At 38.3% G+C, this 27,852-nt stretch overlaps 2 protein-coding genes across 3 annotated transcripts; one reads left to right on the forward strand and one right to left on the reverse strand.

The window, feature by feature from the left end:
* Positions 1-1,587: 1,587 nt before the first annotated feature.
* Positions 1,588-16,718, forward strand: STAMBPL1 (STAM binding protein like 1). 2 transcript variants are annotated; one of them, XM_053451118.1, is made up of 11 exons: positions 1,588-1,836; positions 10,087-10,171; positions 10,434-10,651; positions 10,733-10,808; positions 11,207-11,302; positions 12,344-12,701; positions 13,190-13,314; positions 13,612-13,749; positions 14,442-14,554; positions 14,724-14,823; positions 16,104-16,718. In XM_053451118.1, the coding sequence occupies exons 2-11, from the start codon at positions 10,142-10,144 to the stop codon at positions 16,158-16,160; spliced, it is 1,311 nt and encodes a 436-aa protein (XP_053307093.1). In that variant the 5' UTR covers positions 1,588-1,836; positions 10,087-10,141; the 3' UTR covers positions 16,161-16,718. The 2 variants fall into 2 exon arrangements, with proteins under 2 accessions (XP_053307093.1, XP_053307094.1); XM_053451119.1 differs by lacking the exon at positions 1,588-1,836 and adding an exon at positions 1,847-1,985.
* A 4,175-nt stretch (positions 16,719-20,893) lies between these two features.
* On the reverse strand, positions 20,894-27,008 carry ACTA2 (actin alpha 2, smooth muscle). Its single transcript, XM_053450082.1, has 9 exons — positions 26,904-27,008; positions 24,582-24,748; positions 23,966-24,094; positions 23,559-23,669; positions 22,670-22,754; positions 22,421-22,582; positions 22,146-22,337; positions 21,610-21,791; positions 20,894-21,212 (listed from the first exon to the last, which is right to left on the reverse strand). The coding sequence occupies exons 2-9, from the start codon at positions 24,708-24,710 to the stop codon at positions 21,069-21,071; spliced, it is 1,134 nt and encodes a 377-aa protein (XP_053306057.1). The 5' UTR covers positions 24,711-24,748; positions 26,904-27,008; the 3' UTR covers positions 20,894-21,068.
* Between the last annotated feature and the right edge of the window lie 844 nt (positions 27,009-27,852).

Below are 27,852 nucleotides of genomic sequence, written 5' to 3' on the forward strand. Positions count from 1 at the left end.
CAGAGACAGAGCAGGCTTTCCCATATCCTCATCTCAGATGATAGACACAGCGGTAATCCGTGTTTAGGAGTATCTGGGCCACGGCTGCTACAGAACTTCTATCAAATCATTTGCGAAAGGTTAGAAAAGGTAAGACTCTAATAGTTAACCTCTTGGTTCATGGAAACTTTTTTCCACTTAGATCTTGAATGACGATCATTAAATGTTGTTAGGTTGTGACCACATGGGCATATTTTTGGAGCTATCTTGTACCTGAGGCTTTGGCTAATATCACGCAAGAATATTTCAAAGAATGTAGCGGCACGCAGCCTGTTTTCAGTTCTATGATATGAACCATATAGAGTTAACGAATAACTCAACAACCCCTGCACATGTATATGGCATTTTACAACAGCGGGGTGTAAGGCTGGACAGTGCCGCCAAACCAGGAAGCAACGACTTCTAAACCTTTACTGCTCTCGCCTAACCGCTTGTGTAAGTTTGCATTGATCTCTATGGACGTAACCCTTCCGTGGTCACAAAACTATCTGACCAAACCTTCCAAGCAAACACATAGCCCAACGCAACTTACCTCTACAGAGCTGAGGGACAATGATTCACAAAGGAAACTCCTCAGCTATGGACTGACCACACTAGAAATCTGGTTTCGGTGGATCCAGGCCGTGGTTCTGAAATTACCGCCTTTTAACTCTGTTGGTACCTGGCCGCATAACAACATAACATGTGGCCTCTCATATGCAGCCATTTGCCACACTTACCTCATTGGCGGCCGCTTGCCTTAAAGTGCCGGAGTCGCCTTGTTATCCCCAGTCCGGCCCTAGTTGGTATATTATGGTCTCTGCAGGAAGCATGTACAGCTCCAAGTACTTTGGACCAGTGAGCCGTGGACACGGAAATCTAAATTCATAACTTTTTTAAGACCGTGGGAACTTTGCATAAGTTGTTACATGAAGTACATATGGAATGCAACATCATTATTGCCATTATAAGGCTAATAGATATGTGAGAGTAGTTCATAACAAGAATTTTGGGGTATAAGAGCTTAGGAACACTCTACATGACTTTATAGTACCTCAGCCGCCATTATCTTAACACGTTAAGCTACATGTCTGTAATAGTTGTTGCTTACAGTCAATGTTGATTTTAGAACAAATCTGGAGTTACAATGCAAAACATTTGTTTCACTGAAAGCACGCGCATTAAACGTTCCATATTTACTGGACCATCCTTATAAATGTGGTAAATCTGGTAAAATAATTATTATATTCTGCCGGTTTGTAACAGCGCTTTGGAACCTGCTGGCGCTCTATAAACAAAATGTGACGTAATATTTTATCCTAATGCATTTAGTTCCCCACAAGAACTGGATAGTTAGCACTTCGCCCACACAAACACCATGAACTGCCTGAACTAACAGCAGAGTTGTCCTATACTTAATAATAAAAGGAGAGGCAGCAGTGAGGAAGAATGGAGAGTTGTGACATCTAATTAATGATGACATATGAGGTCATAAATGGGCATGGAGTGCGTGGCAGACATTTTGCTTCCTGGAGGGGCGGATCTTTCTTGGATTGCAGCCTCTGATCATCTACCGGGGTTGTGTGGTGCACTGAAGCTCATTCATATCCCAGGATATTGTGTTTGCAGCCGCCTTAAGGATTATACGTTATCCATAGGTGGGGGCTGTAAGTGCTGATGGGCTCCACTGCCCAGGCCCCTGAATCAGCCATTCATTTCTATTCATTTCTACCCTCTTGCTTTTAAAGGACCCGCAACGTGCCCACTATAACCTGCATCCCATCGGGGCAGGTAAACAAGCATCACAGAGCAGGGCAGGTGAGAGGAGGGTGAGAAGAGGGTGAAACGAGGGTGAGAGGGCAGCTGCAGCAGCGGTCACTTGATGTTTTGCGGAGCTGCAGTTGTTTCCAGTAATTCCCAGTGCGAGCGGCTGCTGATGAGAGGCTGCACCGGGGGCTGGACTGCGAGTAAGTGGACGGTTGGCTCCGCTCAGATTTTCGCCTACTTTAACCCAAAATGTATGTTTTCTACAATTTCTGCATTCAGATAACTTTCTAGTTTTGTAATATCTGAATCCCAGGATGCCGATTCCCCTGACAGTCCTATACTATATACCTATACTATATACCTATACTATATACCTATACTATATACCTATACTATATACCTATACTATATACCTATATATTAAATCATTAGAATGAGATGGGAGATCACTGCTCTTCTTAAACTGAATGCAACTGAATGAACTGCTTCAGTAGCCCACCCTTTCTTACCATGGGCATCAAAGGGTTAAAACTACTATTTATTTATTATTGTTATTACCGGCGTCATTGTTGTTGTTTATTATTTTACTGTAGTAGTTTGTTTTATGACGATCAACACAAGTTAGATACTTTGGTAGTAATCGTAGGTGGAGGCTGTTAACCCTTTGTTTGATAGGTGAGGGCACAGAGTGCTAGAGGACAATTGTGTTTGTAGCCCCCTTCTTACTTCTTTAATTATGATCTGTTGGAGAGTTTATTCACAAAGAAAAAAAGAATTAAGTTCGTCTGGATATTGTAAAAATGCAGAATGAGACAAAACAAAAGTTATAGATTTAGGTAGTATTTGTATGGGGTCAGTGTTAACCCTTTGTACGCCAGGCGAGGACACAATGTTAGAGGGCATTTGTGTTTCGCCTCTTCTTATTTCTTTGCTCTAGGAGTTCATTCGATGTAAGTGGACCCTTCCACAAAGTTAATCTGTAGATTGGGTGCAAAAATGCAAAATGAGACAAAAGCTTTAAGATTTATCCTATACTCCAACACATAGTAGCTATTATAGATAGCTACTATCATTGTTGTGGATATAAAGTGCCAAGATGTCACTACAGTATTTGCTTCACATTCCTACCTCTTTCAAGGTGCACAGTACTACTCTACAAAGTCACCAGACAATAAAAACATGTCGTGACCTTGAGGACAGAAAGAGGATCTGCAATTCTGCATGCACATCCTGAGGCTAATGTTAGATTTTGATTTATTATTATTGGATTATGATCACATCATGAAACCTCATCACAAATGATGTGTTACTGTACTTTCTACTGTTCTGTAGAATGTTTGGAAACAAACAAAACAATACAAAACATTTCGTCAGGCTCCTGGCTTGTTAGGAAATGAAGAATGAATATTTGTGTTTAAAGGTCCTCGTGTCCTAGATCTTGAGGTTATGTCGTCACATACATATGATATTTCCTATTGGTATACAGAGAAAAGATTGATGGGGATTTCTTTGCAGTATTAGAAGTGGTATATGGTTGGGGGATGGTGTTGTATTGATACAGTCAACAAAAACTGACCTTGAGTAAAAAATTCTCAGATCTGATAGGAGATCAGTTTGTAAATATAGGCAGATTCCTTGTGTTTGGCAGCCTATTGCTAAATCACTTTCTTTCTACTAAATATCACCAATATTTTAATATTGGCATATTGTTACTGGAGTTAAGTCTATCCTTAGAGTGGACTTTAGGTTTCTAAATGGCAGATCTCATCCTGTACAGACCAACAGAGCTGATATTCTTACAATACAGAATCTCATTTTCGTATTCTATAAAATTCCTCCTAAAACAAATGCAGACGCCCTCTTGTCTTCTGCACGGTATGGGGAAAAAAAATGCTGTTATACGTATTATTTTCTTGATTTAATACAGATACTTTTGCCTTTTACATTTTTTTAAGGAGCTTACTATTGACTCTTACACTTGCTTTTATTTGCTACATAATATTAGGCTTAATTTAGATGCAGAACATACATAAACAATGGAATGGACCCCTAAACACAGCATGAAGGGGGTCCCAACTTTTAAATAGTTACACTGATGAACATAAATCTCAAGTTTTTGTTAGTTTTAATAAACATATTTAGTTATGGTACCATCTGTTAATACATGAGTAGAGTTTACATTAAGTGGACATTTGCTATATCACTGGGGTTTGTTTAGCTCAGACTTATCTTCTGCCCCTTCAACTCATCACTTTGTTGGTACCAGCTGAATATTAAAAAAAGATAATGATCACCAACGTGAATTTGCTTTTTTGCTGCCACCCATAAGAAAAATTCTATATTTATAATGAAAACAGAAGGTTAAGAAGTAGGTTAATCACATGTGGCGTCATTTTCCTTCCAAGCTTTTTCCATTGCCCTCTTGACCTTCTCCTTGTTCATAGCTATGGAATTAGTGCTCTTTTTTGTTCTCTGATTACGAGGGTCATGTCTTTTATTTGAGTTTCGCTGTTTATTTTTCGACATTCCCTCTTGAACAAACCTTAAAAAAAATGTAGGTGCCGTTTTATAATATAATCTTTTTAAGTTTACTTTGTATAATCCTAGCGCCAGACATCATACTGGCCTTCCTAGGGTTAGGCAGCAACGCATTTGATTAAATGCCCCATAAGCAACAATGACTTCCACAAGCCTTGTCACAGACGCCGGCATCCGATGTACAGACCCTTGTCTTACCTACACCGGGTTGTGATAAGTGCTAACACCAATCCTGAACATGAGCGATGACTTGCAGGCCACGCCAATAGCCTTCAACAAAGAATAATAATTGGACTATTATGTAGGTGCTATAATAAGACCACTTCTCAAGCCCAGAACTGTTCTTTATTAATAACTCCCACGTGAACACTGGTCTGCCGGCCCACCCGGTGGTGTGCATGCTGGCTGCTTTAATTTTACTACGCAGGCCGCACCTTGAAGTCCTTGAAGCACCTTGGCCCGCGGGCCGCACGTTGAACTCCCCCCGCCATATAATATACAATAATAATAGATCTTCACTTCACTCTGTGTCTCCCAAAATAAAGGTAACCGTGAAGACAAAAAGGCTTAAAATTTCTGTTATGTTCTTTTTAGTTTCACTGGTTTGAACTCGGGGACCACTGCTCTCTGTGGCATTCTTAGTGGAAATAATACTAAAATATAGGAAATCTCTCATTTTTCCATATTAAAAATGTTTGTATTCAAAAATGTAATAATATGATCTATTAAAATAATCTTTAGTATTTTTTTGTCTTAATTCGGTTAGTACCCAATTTTAGGTAATAAAATACACAAATATCCAGTAGGACTTCAAAAGAAATCTAACTTTTGGCCGACACGCTTGTGATCATCTATGTAATTAGCTGTTCCAGGAAAATGTTGTTGAGTTTACACAAGGGTAAAATCTGTCATGGGCGTTAATTTTGTGTCTTCTTGCAAACAATAGCCGTTGTCACATATAATCAGTTTTCACTGTTCCAGAACAGGTGAAAGCGGGAGGCCGTCCGCCGATGTAATTCTACTAAACAATTCCTACTGGAAATTCTGGATGCTTGAAATTAAGACGAGAAGCTGTTTTTAACACTTCCTCCCACAGACAAGCCATGCACAAAATTACTTTTTAATGTGTTTCATTTTCATGCCACATTCCATCAATGAATATGATTCCACGGAATTGTATGTGTTTTACAAGGATATATAGTTTGTTATAATATATCATGGATGTGCACATGATTAGTTAGACAGTCAAATACCAAAATACCCTTATAGAGCCCTATTGTGGCCATGCTCCCCAAAAATAGAACTCCTTAAATTGGGGGTGCAGCCTATCATTGTACCCGGGAAATTTCTAAATGAGCTGACCCTGAGACTCTTGAAAAATTAACTCTTTAATAGCTCATCGAGAAGATTCTATGTAGTGACCCAAATGTGTTACCCAAATGGCTCTAATACCAGTCTTCAAGAAAACCTTGACTTAACACAACATGCTGGTAGCAAAAGCACTAATTGGGAGTCTTATATATGATCACAGCAATGTAGAATAGGAGGGAGTCCTGCATGACCCGGAAACTGAGACAAAATCAGGACTTTCAGGATGTTGTGAGATAGCAGCTACCACCTTGTTTCACGCAGTTGTGTATTTGCCTGGATGGATTTGTTCAATAAGTCAGAGTTTGCAGGAAAGTTCCAACTCACTAAATTCACTGCATGCTGTTCAGGACCATCCCAAGTTAAAAAGAGCTTATGGACCCTCCATAATGCATAGTTCAGTCAATGATGTGCACTCGTCACTTATACAACACTTCACAGGGCAAGCCAGAAATTTAATGGGGTTGGACTTTATAATGTGTAGTTAAGTTGCAGAGCTGAAACTCCAACCCCCATGTTAATCAATAAAACACATTTTTCTTATTTTAAGCCACTTTTATATATAGTCTGCTTTCTAAATAGTAGGGAAAAACAGACATTTAATAAGGGAAATAAGAGAACAGAAGAGTGTTCCCCTACTCTAGATTGAAGCCTTCTTCGTGTGCTCTGGGAGATCTCCTGGTTTTCTTTCATCCTCTCCATCCCCGCAGCTAAAGTACACATGCTTCATGCTCACATTATCTGCTTCAGAGGATGAGACAGAACTAGCGAGTATTGCTTTGGCACGGATAGGCCTTTCTTGCAGACGCACTTTATTGAACAAACCCAATACCAAGGTAATTATTCCGCCTTCCTTTCTGGTGGATCTACCTCTTCTTCATGATAGCCTCGTGCTAGTAAAGCTGTATGTTTTGTAAAACGTATGGAGTGTTTGCTTTGAGCCCTTCTACATTGTAAAAATGTTTTTAGTTTATTGATTTTATACCCGCAGGGCAGTAAAAGAATAATATGAATCTAAATAATTAAGGGTAACAGGTGGCTTAAAGAGATGAAGGAAACAATATTTGCATGCTTGTCTGGTTCCCTTTTCTGTTCTATTTTTATGTCGGAGAACCATCAGCTGCTGTGTGATCTGCTGACCATGAAATTAAAGTACTTCCAAAAAGAAAAAAAAGAATTCTGGAGCCTTATGAGACGCGACACCCGCAGGGATGTTTAGGCAACATGTTTGTTTGTGATCTTGGCTGTGGATACAGAAGAACATTTGGTATGCCAGAAGGAACAAAGCGCACTCTCTGATCTTCTTGACTCTTTACATGTGGATTGTGGAGTCTATTGATTAATTGGGAGATACGCAGATAGTTTAGATGTAATGTTTGGAAGTTTTTACTTTATTGAGAAGATGGTGGATAAGTGGAACAGACTCCTAGATGAAGTGGTAGATAGGGATTTGAAACGTGCTTGGGATAGACATAATGCTCTCCTGAATTTAAGATGGGACCAAGTACTGATTAAGGTTTGACTCTTTACATCAGGAAAAATGGGCAAACTAGATGGGCTGAATGGTATACGTACTGATGGCACAGGCACCTGCTAGGGTTCTAGTAAGGGCAAAGGAGGGGGCTAAAATTCAAATGGTTGCAGACGATTGCACACAAAAATAATAAATTCAACTTCCAGGCCATAAATCTAAAAAAAAAAAACAACAAAGCAACCCACAACCGCTCATATGCCCATACGCCTTCCCGCTTACAATGCAATGCTGTATGATCCATCTTTCATATGCTGCCTTGCTCCCGAAAGATGTTCCTTCCTAGAACTGATGAGTCAGACTATATTAATAAACGTATCTGGTGCTCCGCAAATGGCATTTTTTTCCAGTAAAGACAGTGACGCAACCTTCATTAGGAGAGAGGCGATCTAAGGACAACGGCCTGGTTATTAAATTACATTTGGCTGATTGAAACAGGTTATGTGCTTTATCTTGTTTGTAATGTTATCATATATGCTTCATTTACGTGCCTCCATGATAAGGCTTCATCTTCACGGGAGGGTTGGCAAGGGGAGCAACTGCCCCCTTTAAAAGATTTTGGGCTACTATCCAAAGCCGGGGCTTTAGGAAGCATTTGCATGACAGAGGGATTTGTTCTATGCTGCTATTATGCAATTTCCTGCCTGTTGGGCTGCTTTATTATTGCTTATTGTTATTATTATTATTTATTACTCTTCACTTTTACGACAGTAGGGAAGATCCAGCCAGTTAATGGTGGGAAGTTGGTCGGGCACAATATCTTTTTGTCCCCCACCTAGGATTACTATAAGAGAAATCCTTAAAGACAGACAGCTTCAGGGATTCACAAAATAACCTAAATTGAGGATAATAATTACATAAATTGATCAAACGTGTTACTTTTTACACTTACTGCTCTACAACCCGTCCTGGTTAGAAGACCAATAGTACGTCTCATTGTCTCATTTGTATACATATGGGGGAGGAACTGGAGTGCACATCACAAAAATAATAAATAAATTAATAATAACTTTTTTTTAAAAAATTCTATTTGTGAGGTTTTTTTGTATCATCTGTGTATCACAGTGTTTTTTATTGTTGTTGTGTGTGTTTTTTTTTTTTTTGCAGCCTGTAGTACAGAATTCAAAATAAAATATTTGGCGTTCACTGAAACTAGGAAATTAGAAACACATGCTCTGTATGAATTTAAACTTCCTCCTAAAATCAGATCCATGTGATTCTTACAGCACATGTTTAGTGTCTCAGCCCAGATGTTGTCAGACCTAAGAGAGTCTGTTTTAACCTTCAAAGAGGTCTTCAGCATAGTCCATAGACATGTTTCCTGTGAGAGGAAGCCACGTGGGTTATTAATATTAAACGAGGCTCATTTCAGCATTTCAGAAGCTTCTCCGTGTATTGATTTTTACATTGAGTATCAGGTTGCCAAGTTTCAGAGGTTAACGTTTATACTGAATTGAGAGAATGGGGGCATCACGATAGTCTACATCCCAGGAAATTATTAAGAATAAAATAGTGAAAAAGTACTATATTAAGGACATTGCATTTAAACGGGCATGTTAAAGATACGGGCATGTTAAAGATATGGGCATGTTAAAGATACGGGCATGTTAAAGATATGCATGCAATCATGAGATGATTTTTAAGGCAATCTGTTTATACAGCCTTATGTTTATTCTATTACAAAGAATAACTTCCACAATGACTGTGGACTGTTTACCAATTTGCACGCAAAATTTACTCAGTATTTATCATCAAAATAGGCCTGGAGACTACTTTTAAGTATTGGGGGAATGCACATTTATCTAAACTGTAAGCACTTTTTGATGTTAACCTACACTGAATTGCTATAATTATGTGAATTAATATATCGATGGAATTTAAACATACATGGGGTAGGCACATGGCTATCCTGAATCTCATACAAGACCAAGCACAGATTAGGGTCTTTGAGAAATACAGGCAGACTTGACGGACCAAACAATTCTTATTTACTGTCAAATTCTGTGTTTCTATGTTTCTGATTTGCATACGATCCAAAATGTGCCATCCAGTATTCCATAGAAATGAAAGATCCTGTAACTTGCCATTCTAATTCACACCAATGCAGCTTTTTGAGCTGGAAAGCAAGTTGGGTAACATGGCGGCATGTAATGCATCCAATGTAAATCTAGCTCCAGTGGCTTGATATTCTTAGATGGTGTTTCCTGAGATGCTTGTTAAATATACCCAAACGACATAGTGACATCATTAAGAATACAGTATATAGTGTTGCTAAAAGGTAATGATCATAGTAGCCCAAGGACTAATCCAAAGGTTGTTGACATTGAAATAAAAATATAACAGATTAACGTTAATGGACTGACATCCTAAGGTGCGGGCAAGGTGCAGCATATAACCATAGCTGGGAATTCCCTAGGGTGGGCTACCTCTTCTGAGAGATTGGCTTTTCGAGGAAGCAGGGCTAGCCATGTACATGGGTGGGGATAGAGAGGCACGTGAGTTGGGAGGGACCTAATGGCCATTATGTTTGTGGCAAAAAAAAATATTGTTTATAGTCATTAGGCTGGTTTGGAACCAATATATAACTAAATACTTGTCAGTTTATCTCTCCTAGCAATTCATAAAACATCATCCTTTCAAAAATCTCATCATTCCCTAGAAGCTGCTAAAATTTTGAGTAGGACTATAATAAGCCTCAAAGTAATTAGCAATTATGGTTTCATTAATGGGCGCTTACATGAGTCCTGATTTTTATAAATCTTTTAGGTCTTTCAGAACATAGTGCTCGTCTACTGAATGATAAGTTACTGAATTTTCCCAATATGTTGCAAAGAGCATTTACATTTTTTTTGCTTGCATTGCAGATGGAAGGATTGTGAAGCTATCACTAGCCGTTTCCCCTGGTATCTGAAAAGCACCATGGAGCAACCATTTAATATCTCCACTTTGGTAATTTATTGCATATTGTGGGGGGGGGGAGTGTCCATGCATGTTCTATATTCTGTGATTTTTCAAGATAAAAATTTCTGGGAAGGGGTGTTAAAATGGACAATTTCCTTAAAAACAGTTTTTTTTCCTGTTAATTGGTTATTTAGTGTCTAAAACAATTTACCAAAAGTATACATATGAATGTACGGGCAGAATTTCCTTTTGTAACCACAGTTAATGATCATAATCCCATAAATAATAATGCTGTTTTTTGTGTGTGTAGAAGCGGCTAGTGGTGATGCCAGACCACACTGATGTATCACTGAGCCCGGAGGAACGTGTCCGCGCACTAAGCAAGCTGGGCTGTAATATAACCATCACTGAGGACATTACCCCTAGGCGCTATTTCCGCTCCGGAGTGGAGATGGAGCGCATGGCTTCGGTGTATTTGGAAGAAGGAAACCTTGAAAATGCCTTTGTCCTCTATAATAAATTCATCACGTACGTAAGGAAACATTTAGTGTTCCGTTCAAGCGTTTGATGGTTAATTTACAGAGTCATTGAAATCTTGGATTTTTGTAGGTTGTTTGTTGAAAAACTGCCGCAACATCGGGACTACCATCAATGTGAAATCCCTGAAAAGCAGGATATTTTGAAGGTAATACACAAAAAACCCCATCTTATATCAAGGGGAAAGGGTATCTTAATTTACCTTACTCAAGACCTGCATTCTAATTCTTTCCATTATCTTCTCTTTGCCCTGTGGTTAATTTGCTGATTGTTGGTGATTGAAGAGAAAGCATGGTAGTTGAGAACAAGGCTTGATTAGATAAGGCAGGCTCTGCCACGCCGAGCCACTGACCTCATTTTCCATCAGGGGAACAGGGAGTTGGCAAAGGATGCCTATGATGGTCTACTTGAATAGTCAAAAGGTGAAAAGTCTTATACAAGAGCTAGTTCAACAGACCGTCAGCTGACCGTCTTGTGTGTATTCCCCTAATTATTAACCAAAATATATCATGCTAATTTTTCCTGTTTTCTTTTGTTCTCTGAAAGAAATTAAAGGATGTTGCCTTTCCAAGAACAGATGACATAAAGAGGGATCTTGTAAAGAAGTACAGTTTGGAATACCAAGAATACATAAAAGGCATAGTAAGTGGCACAGCGAATTGGCTGTCCAATAAGCTGTTGGTATATGTATGACTTCTGCACATGTCTTGATAACCCTAATAATTAAACATCTGCACTAAGTGTTTATCCAACGTAAATTGACGTTCTAAGAGGTCGATTAATCCCAGGAATTCACAGCTGTTCTGTTGCTGTAAAGGTCACTGAAAAGGTCACAGTAGAACATCATGAAGAGCGACAGTAGAAAGCCATGCAACATGTCCCATGGAAGAAATACTCTTTTCCTTCACCATAGACCACAGTGCTGTATAGAGCAATGTAGGTTGGCATTAAGAAAACTTGGTGTCCGCTCATTTTATTCCAATAAAGGCCCCGTATCTGCAGAATTGGAGGTGGTCTTTGTTGTCATTCATGTGATATTTTGGGTGACTTTGCCACACCACACTGAGCTGATTCTTAATGGCAATGATAATGAAGTCCATTTTTTTCATACACAAAGACTGAGGCATTCTATAGTTAACAAGAATTGTTTTAAAAAAACAAAGAAAACAGTAAATCATAAAATAATTTTGTGGGAGTCTCCATTTAAAATGTCCTAGAGCCATAGCATTTTCCTGTTTTATATATATATATATATATATATATATATATATATATATATATATATATATATATATATATATATATATATATATATATATATATATATAAATGTGTTGAACAAACCCTGACTTTTTTATTCTGCAGCACTGCACAGTGGTATAGGAGGTGAGCCTTGGATTTGAAAATAAATCTTATTTTTTGTTATTATTATAAGGATGGATGATGGTTTTCTTACAGTAATTGGATTACCCAATACATTCAGCTTTTAACTGGTATCGCTCCAGCCCAAGGAAAAAACCTTGGCTTACATGGTCTAGATGATTGTCGATATCTGTAGTGCATAGAGTGTCTTTTGAAACCTACTTTCCAGAATCTGTTTCCAAAGTTATTTCATGACGTTCTCTCTTTATTTTAGTTCTTGGTTTCCACAAACAAGACCCTCACAATCCTTTTTTTTCTCAGAACAAAAGGAAAGCAGAATCTATGAAAAAGGTAGAACAGCAGCAGCTTATAGAAGCAGAGAAGAAACGTATCGCCCAGCTCCGCCAGCAACAGATAGAAACCGAGCAATTTAACTTCTTTGAGGAGCAACTTCGGAAGCAGGACCTTGTGCGAGGTCAAGTGAAAGATAAAGGCAGCTCGAAGGTGCCTGAACAGATCGATGGCAGCATGATGTCTTGTATTTCTACTCCTAAAAGCAACTCCTTAGGCAATGCGGTCTCCGGACAAGCTGTTATAAATGACGCAGCCAAGTATGCTGGGCAGTCGCCTCCAGTGAGCCGGGCCTTAAAACCCGCTGCTACTTTAAGTGCTGTGCAAAGTAAGTTCTACTAGCACATAAAATGAATACAAAATAAACCTAAAAAGCATACACATTCAGGTTGTCAGGTTGCTTCTAGAATAATACTGACCAAGAAGTACACAAAACAAGAAATCAGTGCATACCCAGCGAATACCATTCTAAAAACACCTAGGGCATAAATATTGGGGCCATATATATGTAGCCACCACTACATCAAAGTACCCCAAGTTTGACGAGTCCTATCTAAATTTTCATGGCTATATTGCTTACCAAGGAGCTGAATCAGTGGGACTGCGCTGCACTTTAACCCAAAAGAGGTTCTAAGGCTATTTAAGCATATACGGTTAACATAGGTGGCGAAGGTCACTGTAGAACAAAATCCTCAATTACTTCACGTAGTTGTAAACTGAAGTTCAACATATTTGCTGAGTGATCCTAGAACAAGAAAGTTTATTTTAAATGATGTAATTACCATGTAAAACATGTTCTCACTCTTTCCTCTTTAGATGAGGTTGTGGAAGGCCTTCGACTTGTTGTTCTGCCCCGAGACCTTTCACAGAAGTTCCTGCAGTTGGCCGAGGCAAATACAACCAGAGGAATTGAGACCTGTGGGATACTATGTGGCAAACTGGTGAGTGAAAGTCATTCAGATTTGTTGTTGTGATTCTTCGTATCGGACTTGCAGAAAACACAGTTTGTGTTTTTGTGGGCATCACCCCAAACCATGAAAAGGGTGAGGAGGACACACCACAAAATATACTTTTCACACACACATTATCAACGTGTGCTTTATTTTTCATTATATACAATTTTAAAGTAAGCCTGCATTAATTATAGGTTTCCTACGAGATAACATTTGACGGATGTCACTCAGCTTGTCTTCTTTCTGAGATATTCTGCTTGACTGATTAATCTTTATATCTTATAGACACACAATGAATTCATGATCACGCATGTTATTGTACCAAAGCAGTCTGCTGGACCAGACTACTGTGACATGGAAAATGTGGAAGAATTATTCAATATACAAGACCAGCATGATCTCCTAACTTTGGGCTGGATTCATGTATGTAAACCAAACGCCTGTACAACGTATTTGACCTGCTGTAAAATAATATGACTTAAGTGATGACAGTTATTATTATTATCTTTTATTCATATAGTGCCAACAATTTACCCAGCACTTAATACAATACATATATTCAAGGGGTATGACAAGACGAGAATTGACAGACTAAGACAAACCGATACATTAGGTGGAGAGAGCCCTGCTCGCAAGCTTACAATCTTGAGAGAATGGGGTGACAAACATAAGGCACAGAGAAAGGGTGAGAGGTAGTGTGGGGTTGTATCAGTGACAGGGAAGTTATGGTGCGGCTTCTCTGAAGAAATGAGTTTTGAGATGTTTCTTGAATGTTGGGAGGGAGGGTGAATTCTGAAGGTTCGGTGGAAGTAGATTCCAGAGATATGGAATCTTGTAGACGGGAAAAGGAAGAGGTGATAAGTGAGAAGGAGATCCTTAGCACCTGGGAAGAACGTAAGGATCTAGTAAGAGAGTATTTGCTTATGAGGGCAGAAAGTTATGGAGACATTTGACATTTGCAGTCTGATATTGTATGTTTGCCATAAGGAAAGTTTTCACCAAAAACACATGGCCCATACAATGACCGAAGCTGAACCCAGTTTTATCTTAAAGTGCTTCTATTTAGTTCTAAAGTGCATGTTCTTTGCTGAAATCTCATCATTTTCCTTCTGCAGACACACCCAACCCAGACAGCCTTCTTATCCAGTGTGGACCTTCACACACATTGCTCTTACCAGCTCATGCTACCAGAAGCCATTGCTATAGTCTGCTCTCCAAAGCATAATGAGTAAGAATTATTTTTTAAATGTAACACATCTAGATTATAAAAGACCCAAAAATCTCTGGTATATGTGACGTTAACTGTAAATGCACACAACACAGACTTTTGGGGGTTCAGTAGAATTGGTGGGAATATGTTTAGTATTATGCACTAATTTGGTTTTTTTGTTTCTTAGTACTGGGATTTTTCGACTTACTAGCGCTGGAATGCTGGAAGTATCTGTTTGTAGGAAGAAGGGCTTTCATCCACATAGCAAAGAACCAAGACAATTTAACGTAAGTGCTCCTGACAAGCCAGTGATAGATAAAATAACAGATTCATTGATAAATCTAATTTGCACAGCTATTGCTATAATATTCTATATAATATGCTATAATCTAATCACCATTTCCGGTTTGGCTACATCTTGGGTTCCTCACCATTGGTAACAATATAATGACGAAGAGTTCCAGATGTGGCTTAACAATATTTAGCTTAAAGGCACACTTCAGCCATCTTATGTGCTTTAATGCATGATTATACCTGGGAACACCAAACGTCACTAAACGTCTGACCACACAAGAGGAGTAAATTATTATTAAGATAAGTCATTAATCTTTCTGGTCATGAATGCACATTAAAGTACTTACAGAGTCCTTTAATAAGCATTTTTAAAGGTTGTCTGGGACACTGGAGTGTCTCTTTAATACTCTGTTCTTCCATCATCTTATAGCATGTCATTTTGCAAATCACGGTGGCTGTCCTGCCTCCTTATTGCATTTTGGTATACCACAGGATTTATTAAACATGTGAAGTTGAGGTTTAATGTCTCCGATATATTGTGAAGGACCAATGTGGGTGATTCACGTGATGTTAACGTGTTAAAATTGACGTTGCATTATACTTAATTAAATCTTCAAAAGAATATTGTATAATGAAAAAGGGGTGCACCAGGAGTTTCCATAGTATAGCTAATTTAATGTTACATACTTGATTTTACAGAAAACCTGCTTTTTCAGTGTAAGTTTGCTGCTCTATAGAAACTCCTGGTGTGCCCTCTTTTGTTGTATTTATTTGATTTTGGTGAAGGTAATTAGATTGTGTGCATGGTTTCTTCCTTTATATATATATATATGTCAATTGCATGTAGGGTGGTGTGTAGTGTTGTAGAGGAACTACTTTAAGCCACTGAGCTGTGAAAATGTTAATCATTAATTATGCAATATAAAGGGTCAACTCACCGAAGAGTGAAACGTGCTTTACCCTCCGCAAACAATGATATGAAATATTAGAACACGTGCCTTTTTAAGCACATTGTAAGCTGTGCCCAAAGTCTTGGACTTACCTACTGTGAAGGGCCAAAGGTACCCATGAAATGGAAGGTCGTCAAGAAATATGTAAGGACACAAACGCATAAGAATAAGCTTTTTTTTTATCCTGTTTGCTTCCAGTTTACAGTTTTTCCCCTTCTGATGTGCCAAGCTAAGCTAAGCGTTCAGCTTGAGCTCACGCTGAGCAGCAGTAGTTAATTTACAGTGGTTCATTAATTGTTTTTTTTTTTACTCCTTTATTTCAGACATGCAGACATGTGATTGTAAAAGACGCAAAAATCACTGTGCTGGACCTAAGGTGATAAAGAGCTTGGATTGCTGTCCTTGCCTACGATGAATGGGAAAAAAAAAGTGGCTCCAAGTTTGCCTAAACCATTTCTTGAAAAACCAACAAGTAGACTTTTTTCTAATTTATAGATTTTAAAGGTGATGATTTCTTATTTATTGCTCCTGCGCATACATTTGTGTTACAAACACAGTCATTTCAAAGAAAAACCTGCATCAATGTGTGTTTGTGTTATTCACAAGGGACGTGGTATTAAAGGAATGCTTCGACTGGATCCATTCTCCTTCCTCATTTTGTTATTTGGATTAAAGCTGCATTAACCATTAAGTTGCCAAACAAGGTGTGATTGTCTACTGCACATACATTGTGTATTACCAGTGCAGAGGAGTTTTTCAAATCGCGATTGTAATATCGCCCGTCGGACAGTTTATTCACCTGACTAATATTTTGTCTTTTCATTAATATAACACAGACTTTTATTTTATTTTTTGGGTTAATTTTACATCCTTGGTGTCCCCACACCAACATATAGTTTCTAGTGCCAGTGAAAGTTGTTTATTAAAATTATAATTTGATGTTAAATATGTCTGTTTTTACTTTTTTGGTGATTTGTCTACATGCATAAATATTTTCAAAGACTAAAATAGTAGCAATTATATAATCGTTTTTTATACTGAAACTTTGATTGCAAATTATTGTACAGAGATCGACAAGCCAAGCTAAGTCATACTGATAAATCTTCTTGCCAAAAGAAGGAGGGAAGAGTATTAAGCATATTGGGACCCAACACACATACTGTACCATTTTTTTTGATTAAAGGGATAAAGCTCATTTTCAAGACGTATATGGAGTTCCTTTTGTTTCAGAAATATGGACAGCAACTCTTAATCTGATGCATTGTCTAGCATATCGCACAGGATTAACGGTAAACACTGATTTCTCTAGACCACCTTGCTTCAAATGTGTACTTCCCCTTGTTATTGATCTCAGATCCACCGCTGTTCCATTTGCCAAAAGAAAACTTTGTTACAATGGCTTTGAATACCCATTAACCTGTGTATGTTTGGATGGCACACTTGGGGGATTCTCGGGGTGAGCTGTAACGCTGAACTCCCCCCATGGTCCTGTAGTACTTTAGCAGTTCCCAGGTGAGATTAGCCCTAAAATACTATATGTTCCTGTATCGGATCTCTGTACCAGCCAAGAGGATCCAGTCTAATAGTGAAAACTGCACTGTACTTTTCATGGAAAAGGTGGTGAATAAGTAGAATATCTTTCCTGTCCAAGTGACGGAGGATAATATACGTTGCGGGAGTTGAACGCATGGAATTGGTATAAGGTTATCCTGAATAAACAGATAGAAGGACCAAGTGTGAGGTCATACAGCAGATAGAAAAAGAAGACCAATTGGTTCGGCCGTCAAATATGTCAGCAAGGGTATTTGATTGCAATTTACAATTTGAATGTACAATAGAACAAAGGGTGATGAGTATATCTTTACATAACAGAAGGCACAACATTAATAACAGAGCCATAACTAGATGGGACAAGGTCAGAGGTATGTGACATCTACTTTTGGAAGCAGAGGCAACTACAAAAAAAGTTCAAGAGCATTTCCACCAGTGTCTCTGACTGCAGTGCAGCTGAGCTGCCCCTCTTGCCTTGTTCCGGGGGGACCAAACCATAGACCATGTGTCTGACCGTGTGCAATGTACAAATAGGAACAGAGAACAGATTAACTGGGATGGATATACAGAGTTTGGTACTCATGAACGCGTTATAAAGTCCAAATTCTTGGACATGATTCTAACTTCTTTTCATGCTTTCATTTGCTACTATATTATTTGTTATATTTTGTTTTACGATATGGAACCACTTTCACGTAGAACATATTTTTGGTAGAATCATTAACTTACCTTACTCCTGTTTTTAGTTATTGATGATGGTAGATCTGTTAGCGTTGCTGTGTCCTAAACCACAGGTAGAGATACTCAGATTTAACCTTTTAACTACCATTGTGGTCTGAAAGTTCATTCTAATTCTACAACCAAGCTTGTCAATCTTTTATTCATAAGTAATGGAACCAACCACAAGAGGTCATCAAATCCCATAAAATGAACTAACATGTTCCTAAGAAACGCGAAACAGTACAGTGCTATTGCGCAGAACGGAGAGAACCATTTTTTTTTTTAAATGCTGTCTTGAATCCAAACTTGTAAAGCTAAAGCCACCTAAATACCATTTTATATATATAGATATATAGATATATTGTAACAAGGTGCGGGGTGTTGTTGTGGAAGGGGTATGCATGACATATGACATATAGGGCAGGCTGGTGCTCCACCCCGCAGTTTACATGCACCTGGACTGACCCAGGATCCAGGCCAGGAGTTTAAGCTGACTCCAATGCACTGGTCAGCTGCAGGTAATTAGCTGCACTGACTGCAAGATAACCTGACCTGTTGGACAGAGGAAAAAGGAGAGAGTTTGTTTGGAAGCAGCAGGGCTGGCTATGCACAAAAGAGACCATCAAAAAGGTTGGTGGGATTATGGTTTGTTTACTTTAGACCCTGAGTAGTGAGTGAGTGAGTTATATGTTAGTAAGCGCTCAGACGAGCTAGGCTTTTGTTTGTAGGGAATTTGTGTTCTATGTAATTCTGTAAATATCTACATACGTGGACTACAAATAAATCGTGGTTGATTACCTAACTGGGATGTGGCGTTAATACCCTAGAGGACCGTGCTGTTTGGTAGCCTGTGTGGGTGCAGGATTATATATATATATATATATATCTATCTCTATCTGACATATTCAAATTTCTTCTTTGAAGTTATAAGCTTTGAGGACTTGTCTTGCTATTCATTCAATTACATACACTTTTATGTGAAATAACATCATAGTCAATACAAATGCCAAAATAAAGGGTAACCTAGATAGATACAACATAAAAGAAATAATATTTGGCCCTTTTTCCCCTTTTTTTTGTTAGAGGAAAGCTGGTACATTTAGACAAAATGGCCCCAATATAAAGTTAGAATAGATACATACCCAACAAGGGGTGAAATTTAAACTAGTGCTATCTCTGCCCTTTTGTTATGTTGCTGATTGATGCGGATTGGTCCTGGCAGCCTTTGTAAGGTAGTGGGGTAGAAGAGAGTGATCATCACTGTAGGACACTGATTAGCTATTGCTGGCCCTGCTGCGGATACACAGATCGTGGCTTTCACAAGGTGAACATTTAAACTAAATATATCCAAAACATTACTGAAAAATTAAAAGTACATGCTACAGATGGTTTAAAAAATGAATTTAGTTATGCCAAATGCTTTGATGGCAACAGTTCGATTAAATATGATACAATTAAGTTCCTTGTGGGAGATTTATTTCTAATTTTCACTTCTACATGTTATCATATGGTGTATAACATGCCCTAGTTGACTAGTAGATTTTACGACCTGGTCTACTTACCAAAATGTGTAATGTTAATTGCTACGGAGTAAATAAAGGTTTGATATGAGTCCCAATGATGTAAATACACCGTATCTATGGCCGTTTAATCATTGTACATTTATATATTTAAGAGTCATCTGTGTTTTATACAATAATGCCAATTAATGCCATTCATTTCTAAATCTGTGGTGGGTTTATTTCTTGGGGCATCTTGGGATTTATTCTTTCAAATGCATTTGAATGTGGTTATTACCTTGATTTAATTCTGAAAATGTAAGACAATTACATTAATGTAGGTCAAATATATATATTTTTTTTTTTTACACCAGACTAGCTAATCTCCTAATTTAGTTATTTTTAACCATTTTCTTGTATTTATGTATATTAACAAAGAAATGTGGATCTGTGCAGTTGCTGTACAAGTATGCCCTTTGACGGTATGCTAACAAAATCATTTTAGACCTGATTATTTTCAGCATGCCACCGTGATATGGGATGTTGGAAAGATCAATTATATGGTGTAGTGGTCTAGCGTATAAACCAGGCCATGATGTAACAAAAGGGGCACAAGGACAAAATAAAACCTAAAATATTAAGTACTGGAACCCAAGCAGGTGCTTCTATGAGCTCCAAAAGGGGGACAATGGTTACATATACGAATGTAACGTGATCTTATCACAATCGCAACCAATTAAATATTCCTGCTGATCGGAGTAGTCCATTCGTTTCTATGGCGATAACCCTGAATATTGCCTTTATTACGTTTTCATTCTAAGTAAAATGTTACAGTGGAATCTTGGCATCATTGATCCTCTTACAGAGTCCCGCAATGGTAAGGAATATTTTTTTTCACATGTAACGTACCATAATAAAACTACAAATAAAACCTTCTGATAAGTGTTAATTTATTCAAAACCATGTACCTGGACAAAATCATATTATAATATAACATGTTCTGGTATACAGCTGTGGTTCTACTGATACAACATACACTCTTATCTAATATTCCATACATTCTCTTTTAACCCCTTAAGGACAATGGGCGGTCCCAAAACCCATTGAAAACAACGCATTTTGAGCCCGTACGTGTATGTCCTTAAGGGGTTAAATTTGTTGTTTCAGTTAGTTTACCTTAGCAATAAATAAACAAGGGTGTTTATATTATGGAGTTGGTAAGCAAGTGTCTTTTGATAATACAATCTTATCCTATACATCCCATTGCTTTAAGGGTAGCTATGGCTACACATTCCCCAAAACCGTCTTTAATGTAAACTAAAATATTGAAAACAAACACGGGATGGTGTAACTGGTAGCATAAGCTTTATTCAAAATAAAACAAAATCAAATAAAAAAAATAATTTGTATCCAATTAGAGAATAGAATATGATTTTGTAATGAAGTGGTGGGCACGTACTTCTCGCTCAAGGTACACATACTGTATTGGAAACAAAAATAATATATAAAAGTAAAGGTTTAAAAGCATTTGCGGTGAACAATGGAGGGTCCGGCTTCATCATATTCTGGTTTGCTGATCCACATCTGCTGGAAGGTAGACAGGGAAGCAAGAATGGAGCCACCGATCCAGACAGAGTATTTACGCTCAGGAGGAGCAATGATCTGGTGAAAAGAAAGGATGGAAACGTTAAGAGAAGCATATGGGGTTCTCTAAATTATTGCATTAATCTAATTAAAATATGGTTTTATAGAGGCAGCAGGCATGTGGACCCCAGAATTCCCCATAAGCATAAACCCTGAGTCAAAATGCAAAGAATTTTTTTTTTTTTTTTTTTTGAGATGTGTCACATACAAGCCTGGTACATGTAAAATAATTTGTTTCTGACATACAATAGGGCTGAACATACTCCTTATGTCAGATAGCTCTGGCAAAGATGTCCCTGCTTACTCCCAGATTGTATTGGTACTTTATGTATATATTTTGTGAATGCCACTATGAATTATGCCCGACCCCTAATTATTTCATGAGCATCCAGTGTGCCAAATACACTTTATTTACCTTAATTTTCATTGTGCTGGGTGCCAAAGCAGTGATTTCCTTTTGCATTCTGTCAGCAATGCCGGGGTACATGGTGGTACCTCCTGACAGTACATTGTTGGCATACAGATCCTTTCTGATATCAATGTCGCATTTCATGATGCTGTTGTAGGTGGTTTCATGGATGCCAGCAGATTCCATTCCTGTGTGATACACATGTGTTTACGTGTTAGACAAGAGCAGTACTGGTCACTTCATATCTCCTGATCTGCCTCTGTTATTCTCAGATAAATGCATGGGTTTCTCGGTTTATTCCACAAGGCAGAGAACCTTCTACACATGCCCCCAATCCAAGGAACACAAATGTAATGGGTAGTTGGAAACCTCATATGTAATTTCATATTGGTTGTGCGGTTCTTAAATGCCTCATGTAGTAGACAATGTCTATCTAATCAACACTTAGGACAATTAACTTGAAAAGGTTCTGGATAGTCATCCTCCTAGATCTCCTATAGACCTCCTATATTTAAGTATAAAATAATGGTGTAATAACTCACCAATGAATGATGGCTGGAAGAGAGTTTCAGGGCAACGGAAACGCTCATTGCCAATTGTGATGACCTGACCGTCGGGAAGTTCATAGCTCTTTTCAAGGGAGGAGGAAGAGGCAGCTGTTGCCATTTCATTTTCAAAGTCCAGGGCCACGTAGCAAAGCTTCTCCTTGATGTCACGGACAATTTCACGCTCAGCTGTTTGCAGGGAATAACAGATATTATTTTTGAGAATGTACATAGTTTTGGTTCAGCTGAGGGAAAAAAGACATGATACATACCAGTAGTTACAAAGGAATAGCCGCGTTCAGTCAAGATCTTCATGAGGTAGTCTGTTAAGTCACGGCCAGCCAGGTCAAGACGCATAATGGCATGGGGAAGGGCATATCCTTCATAGATTGGTACATTGTGGGTGACACCATCACCAGAGTCAAGTACGATACCTTTGAAAGAAAAAAAAAAAATGTGTAAGAAAAACATCTCCTGTATGGTAAAACATATAATTTTAACAGGGTATTGTGAGATCTTACCAGTTGTACGTCCAGAAGCATAAAGGGATAGCACCGCCTGAATAGCAACATACATTGCAGGTACGTTGAATGTCTCGAACATTATCTGGAAGTCAAGATCACAATGTCGGTGAGCGATGCCACTTCCTTTTGAGTTAAACCCCCCCCCCAGTACTTATTATAATACAAGTCTTATTGATTAGAATTATTGCAAAGTGGTGAACATTTTATTTATAGAATCTTACACCTATTGCGGAGGATGATCATCCACCCACACACATACTTTCTGAATCTCGCCTACAAACTCTTGAATGGTTCAGTAGTAGCATTTGAGCTTGGGGGCATTTATAAATCCATATGCACATTTGATCTAGTCCATGTAGTGTAATATACTACATGACTTCTTCTTTATAGTCCATTTATGGATAAAAAGCACTCTACCTTCACTACCTGCTATTCTCAATTAGACTAGTCCAAACTCTTTCTCCACCTCCCTCACTGTTCTTTAGTTGTGTGGACATCTCTCCTAATGCTGGTCTGGGGTCGGCATCAACACTGCTCATGGTGGACATTTATTGGGTCAGTGGTGGACAATTTAATGATGTTCTATGGACCTTCCACGGACACTGGTGCTTATCCATGATCCTCGCCCCCAACATGTTTCTCTCTGTTACCAAATCTATCGGTGGCACTATCTCATCCTTTCTCCATACCTTATGGTTCTCTATCCCCCACTTCTTCTAGATTGTAAGCTTGCGGGCAGGGCCCTCTTAACATAATGTATTGGGTTTTCTTGGACATATGTATTGTAAGAAGCACTGCATAAATTGTTGGCGCTATATAAATAAAATATAACAATAATAATACTAAAAACTTGAACCAGAAGTCTTTCTAAAGCAGAATGGGTTACCTGGGTCATCTTTTCTCTGTTTGCTTTTGGATTCAGTGGAGCTTCAGTAAGAAGTGTTGGGTGTTCCTCTGGGGCCACACGCAGTTCATTGTAGAAACTGTGATGCCAGATCTGAAAAACACCCGCTTATTAGCAAACATATTGCATTCATATTGGCAATCAAGCATTAATAATGTATTATTTGTACTTGTTTAAATTGAGTGACATTATCGTAGAAAATGTTTAATATAATCAGTAACGAAACAGAGAAGCAAAGACGTCTAAGTCTTAATTTGGAAGTGGATCTCACCTCACATTTGATACTGTAACCTTTATAACTCTGATAAATCAGTAATTTAAATATATAAAAATATAAATATTATCCAATTATGTTGTATCCTGTGTGATAACTACAGAGTAAACTATACCTTCTCCATGTCATCCCAGTTAGTGATGATGCCGTGCTCAATGGGATATTTCAGTGTCAGGATACCTCTCTTGCTTTGAGCTTCATCACCAACATAGCTGTCCTTCTGACCCATACCCACCATCACACCCTATTTCAAAGGAGGAAAAAGATCACCATTAAGCCACATCTGTGCGAATGTTCTGTGCCTGTTGGTACATATAGCATTGCAATTAATACTAGTGCAAATACATTTCGCAATCCACGTGGAACACCTTTCACCATTAATAAAATAAAGGCTTAATTTCAATAAAGAGATAATCTATTTTGCTAATGGTTAATACTTATAAAGAAAAGTAACTAATATGTTTTTACATATGGTTCTTCAGCTATTGTGCTACAACTCCCATGACTCCTAGACAGCCTCTGAATCAAGAGTGTTATAACCAGAGAATAACATGTTGCCCAGCCCTCATATACAGAATACACAATTATTTTCTGGTTCTAATAAACAAAGGGCATATAATGTTTTTTTGTTATATTGTTTCTAGAGCTGCTTACTACTTTTTGCTACATATTTGGAAGCAAAAAAGTTGAATACAATTTTTTTATAAAGGTAAAACACCATGCTACATTACCTGATGCCTGGGACGACCCACAATGGAAGGGAAAACTGCTCTCGGAGCATCGTCCCCAGCGAAGCCAGCCTTGCAAAGTCCAGAACCATTGTCGCACACAAGTGCAGTAGTATCTTCCTCGTCACACATCTTTTATTTCTACTTGCTAGAACCTGTCAACCAAAAAACCTAGAAAAATTTAAAAAAATAAATAAAAATAAGATAAGCACTTAATGCTCATTGAAAATTATGATACATATTTCCTAGTATGTCCATACGCAGTCAGAATGCCCCTTCTCCAGTTGTGGTACCTTATTAATACTCTCTAGTACTCCAGTCCCAGAGTCTGCATCATAGGAGAATTAGCCCACAGAAGCCTATACCTGAATCCTTGTTATGGACTGCGGTCATGTCGAAGAGGCTATTCCATATACTTATGTTTATTAATATCTATGATCAGGCAATAGCTTGACTGGTGATTTTGCATTTAGTGGGAAGACCTTCATCAAAACGATTAACATCCATGACTGCTTTTATAACAAATCATCTCAGTGGAGAAATTACAGATTTTGTTTTTATTGCAATGTTTATATTTCTTTAAAATATATATGGTTTTGGTTTTATTAAAAGGACTTTTGGTATGCTATCCACAGCGTCACTTGGAAATCATGGACCTTGCATTGAGGATGTCTATTTTAGCAATCACCAAAAAATGTCCTTATTTGGCATTGGTTACGTTTAAATGGATTTAGGAAACCGATGTAGCGTAAAATGGAAAACACAAATGTCTTATTATTGATAAAATAGAGGGTTTTTTTTTTATAGTAAATCTTGCAATGAAGTAAGCAATTGTTTACATATTTAACTTTTTATCATAGTGATTTTTGGGACTTTAAAGCAGCTGACTGTACGTAATAATCAGACATCAGTTTTTAGTCATGTAATTAATCCCCTGCAGTTGTCCTTTTGTATCAGAAATCTGCCTCAGAAGAAAAAACCTTCAGCCTGGAATATTTAAGTGTTAAAGAAAGTACAACAAACTTAACCTGCTTTGTACATAGGATGTCTGCAAGTGGAACAACTATGATATTCGCATCGGCAGAGAATGATGGGAGTTGTAATCCAGTAGAACATATCTCATGGACTGCTGTAACACATGCCTGCTATATGACAACACCTGCAAGATGGCCACACCCTCTTGCCATATCATCAACACATTTAATGTAATTGTATAAAAAAATCATTAAAAAATACACTTAAGTCTTGTACTTAAGCACAATCCAGCAAGATTGTTTTGCATTTTTCAAAATTAAAAAAACAAACAAATAATGTCTATTTTTATGTCTATTTCATTTTTAAAATTGTAGTTGTTGTTGTTCTAGAAGAAAATCTACAATGCACAATTGCTTGCTTAATTATATAAGGGCTAAAAAAAAATGCAGAGGGCAAAAAAATGAAGATTCGTCTTGAAACAAACAAAAAAAAATGCATGATCAGAAATCCCCTGTTGCTAAAACTGAATTTGTTTTTCCATTGTAGGCAGCGTTAGTGCTTTCGCAAGTATGAATGAACTGGCTTAGAACGAGCCTTTTCCTAATTAGGAAATATTCTGTCTGTTTTTGGAACAGAATTCTCAGGTCAGGGGGTTTCGTTCAAACACCAGTTCTGGCTTTCTCAGAGCCAAAAAAAGAAAAGAGAAAAAAAACCGTCTGGGAGGGGCAGATGGAAAGTTATTATTTACTGAGCCGGCTCCCAGAGCATCCATATTTAGTAATAGACCCCCAAACAGATACCCCTCTGATCTGGAAGCCTGGTCTATGTCCTGTCAAACTGTCCTATTACTTCGCAGGCCTTGCACGAGCAACTGCCAGGCAACCAAAGTAAAGTCACCCTTTTACAGAGAAGTACATGTCAAACATCTGTCTCTCCATCACCGATAACACGGATAGCACACACTCTCAGTTTCATTTTATGGCTGAAAATCCATCCTCACAAGACCTACAAGGAAGTGAAGCCAGATTCTGCTGGCAGCAGCGGGGTTAAGCATCTGCTTTTGGTTTAAAGAAAGCTATTTATCTGAACTATGTGAAATTGTTCCTAAAAGTACACCATAATAAACCTTGTACAGACAGCTCATATTAACTGATTTGTAACAAAGCACACATTTTCGGTTAACCCCGTAAATGCCACCAGCCAAAGTGTTATTAAAATCCCTGAATTTAGCAACAAATTCAACACTGAGTGCCCCTCGAGACTTACAAGTAATTATTACAGGGACCTGTACTAATCCAGTAAAGTGAAGCAAGAGAAAGGTTGCATCCAACAAATGGTAGGGCATCACTTACCCTGACGGTGCCTTGCTGGGGTTAGCCTGCTCCGGGATGGTGCACTGGAAATCTGGAAACTCTTTGACTATATAGTCTGTGGGTCCGTTCCCCTCCCACCAGCTTCCCAAAGAAGGAGCACAGACAGACCTCATCTCCATCTCCCACTCCAACACATCCATATAGGGACCTCAAGACAAAAACCTCTAATCTGTGTGGATAAGGGCCCTGGGTCTCTTCCACCGCATTCCATTATAGTACCCAAGAAAACAGGAGGAGATTTCTGCTGTGGAATATAAACAAATTAAAAATTCAGGACAGCCGCTAAAATATACTGACATACTGTACTCCGTGACAGGCAACCCTTGGCATAGAATAAACATTCTCCCAAACAGGGAAGATGAGTCGTATAGGATGACAAAAAAAAAAGCTGTGCTATGTATGGGAAGTCTATGGGTTAAAAGAGAAATTTCTTTTCCTAAAAGGGAGTAGCACACATTTGCCAGCAAGGGAGCAGTTGCTTGTCTGCAATGGGGGTAAAAGAGACACGGTAACTAATCAGATCTCTATTTCCTAGCCTAGAGGCAGTGCAACTGAGATCCCAATGCCCCTGTTTAAGTGCAATCTCGTACTTAAACTGTGAGCGTGGAGCATAGAAGATAATTTGCAAACAAAAAAGCTACAATTATTTGTGTTGTAATGTGTTTGAAAGTATACGCAAGATTCTCTACTGACATCACCACGAGGCAAATGCACTACTGCAATGGTGGATAATGCCACAAGCGAGGGGCAAATTTCTAATGATTTATTTGGTGCAAAATTTTGGCAAGGAAGCTGGTGCAATCCATGCTGTTTGGGCACCTGCCCCATTTGGTGTGGGTTAAACAGCCTTGAAATGACTATATTTCTGATAATGGCTATTAAAACTCATTTATACTCCATTTTACAATCTATGGGGCCACTAGTAA

Source organism: Spea bombifrons, chromosome 11 (genome assembly GCF_027358695.1).
Source record: "Spea bombifrons isolate aSpeBom1 chromosome 11, aSpeBom1.2.pri, whole genome shotgun sequence".
Lineage (NCBI taxonomy): Eukaryota > Metazoa > Chordata > Amphibia > Anura > Pelobatidae > Spea > Spea bombifrons.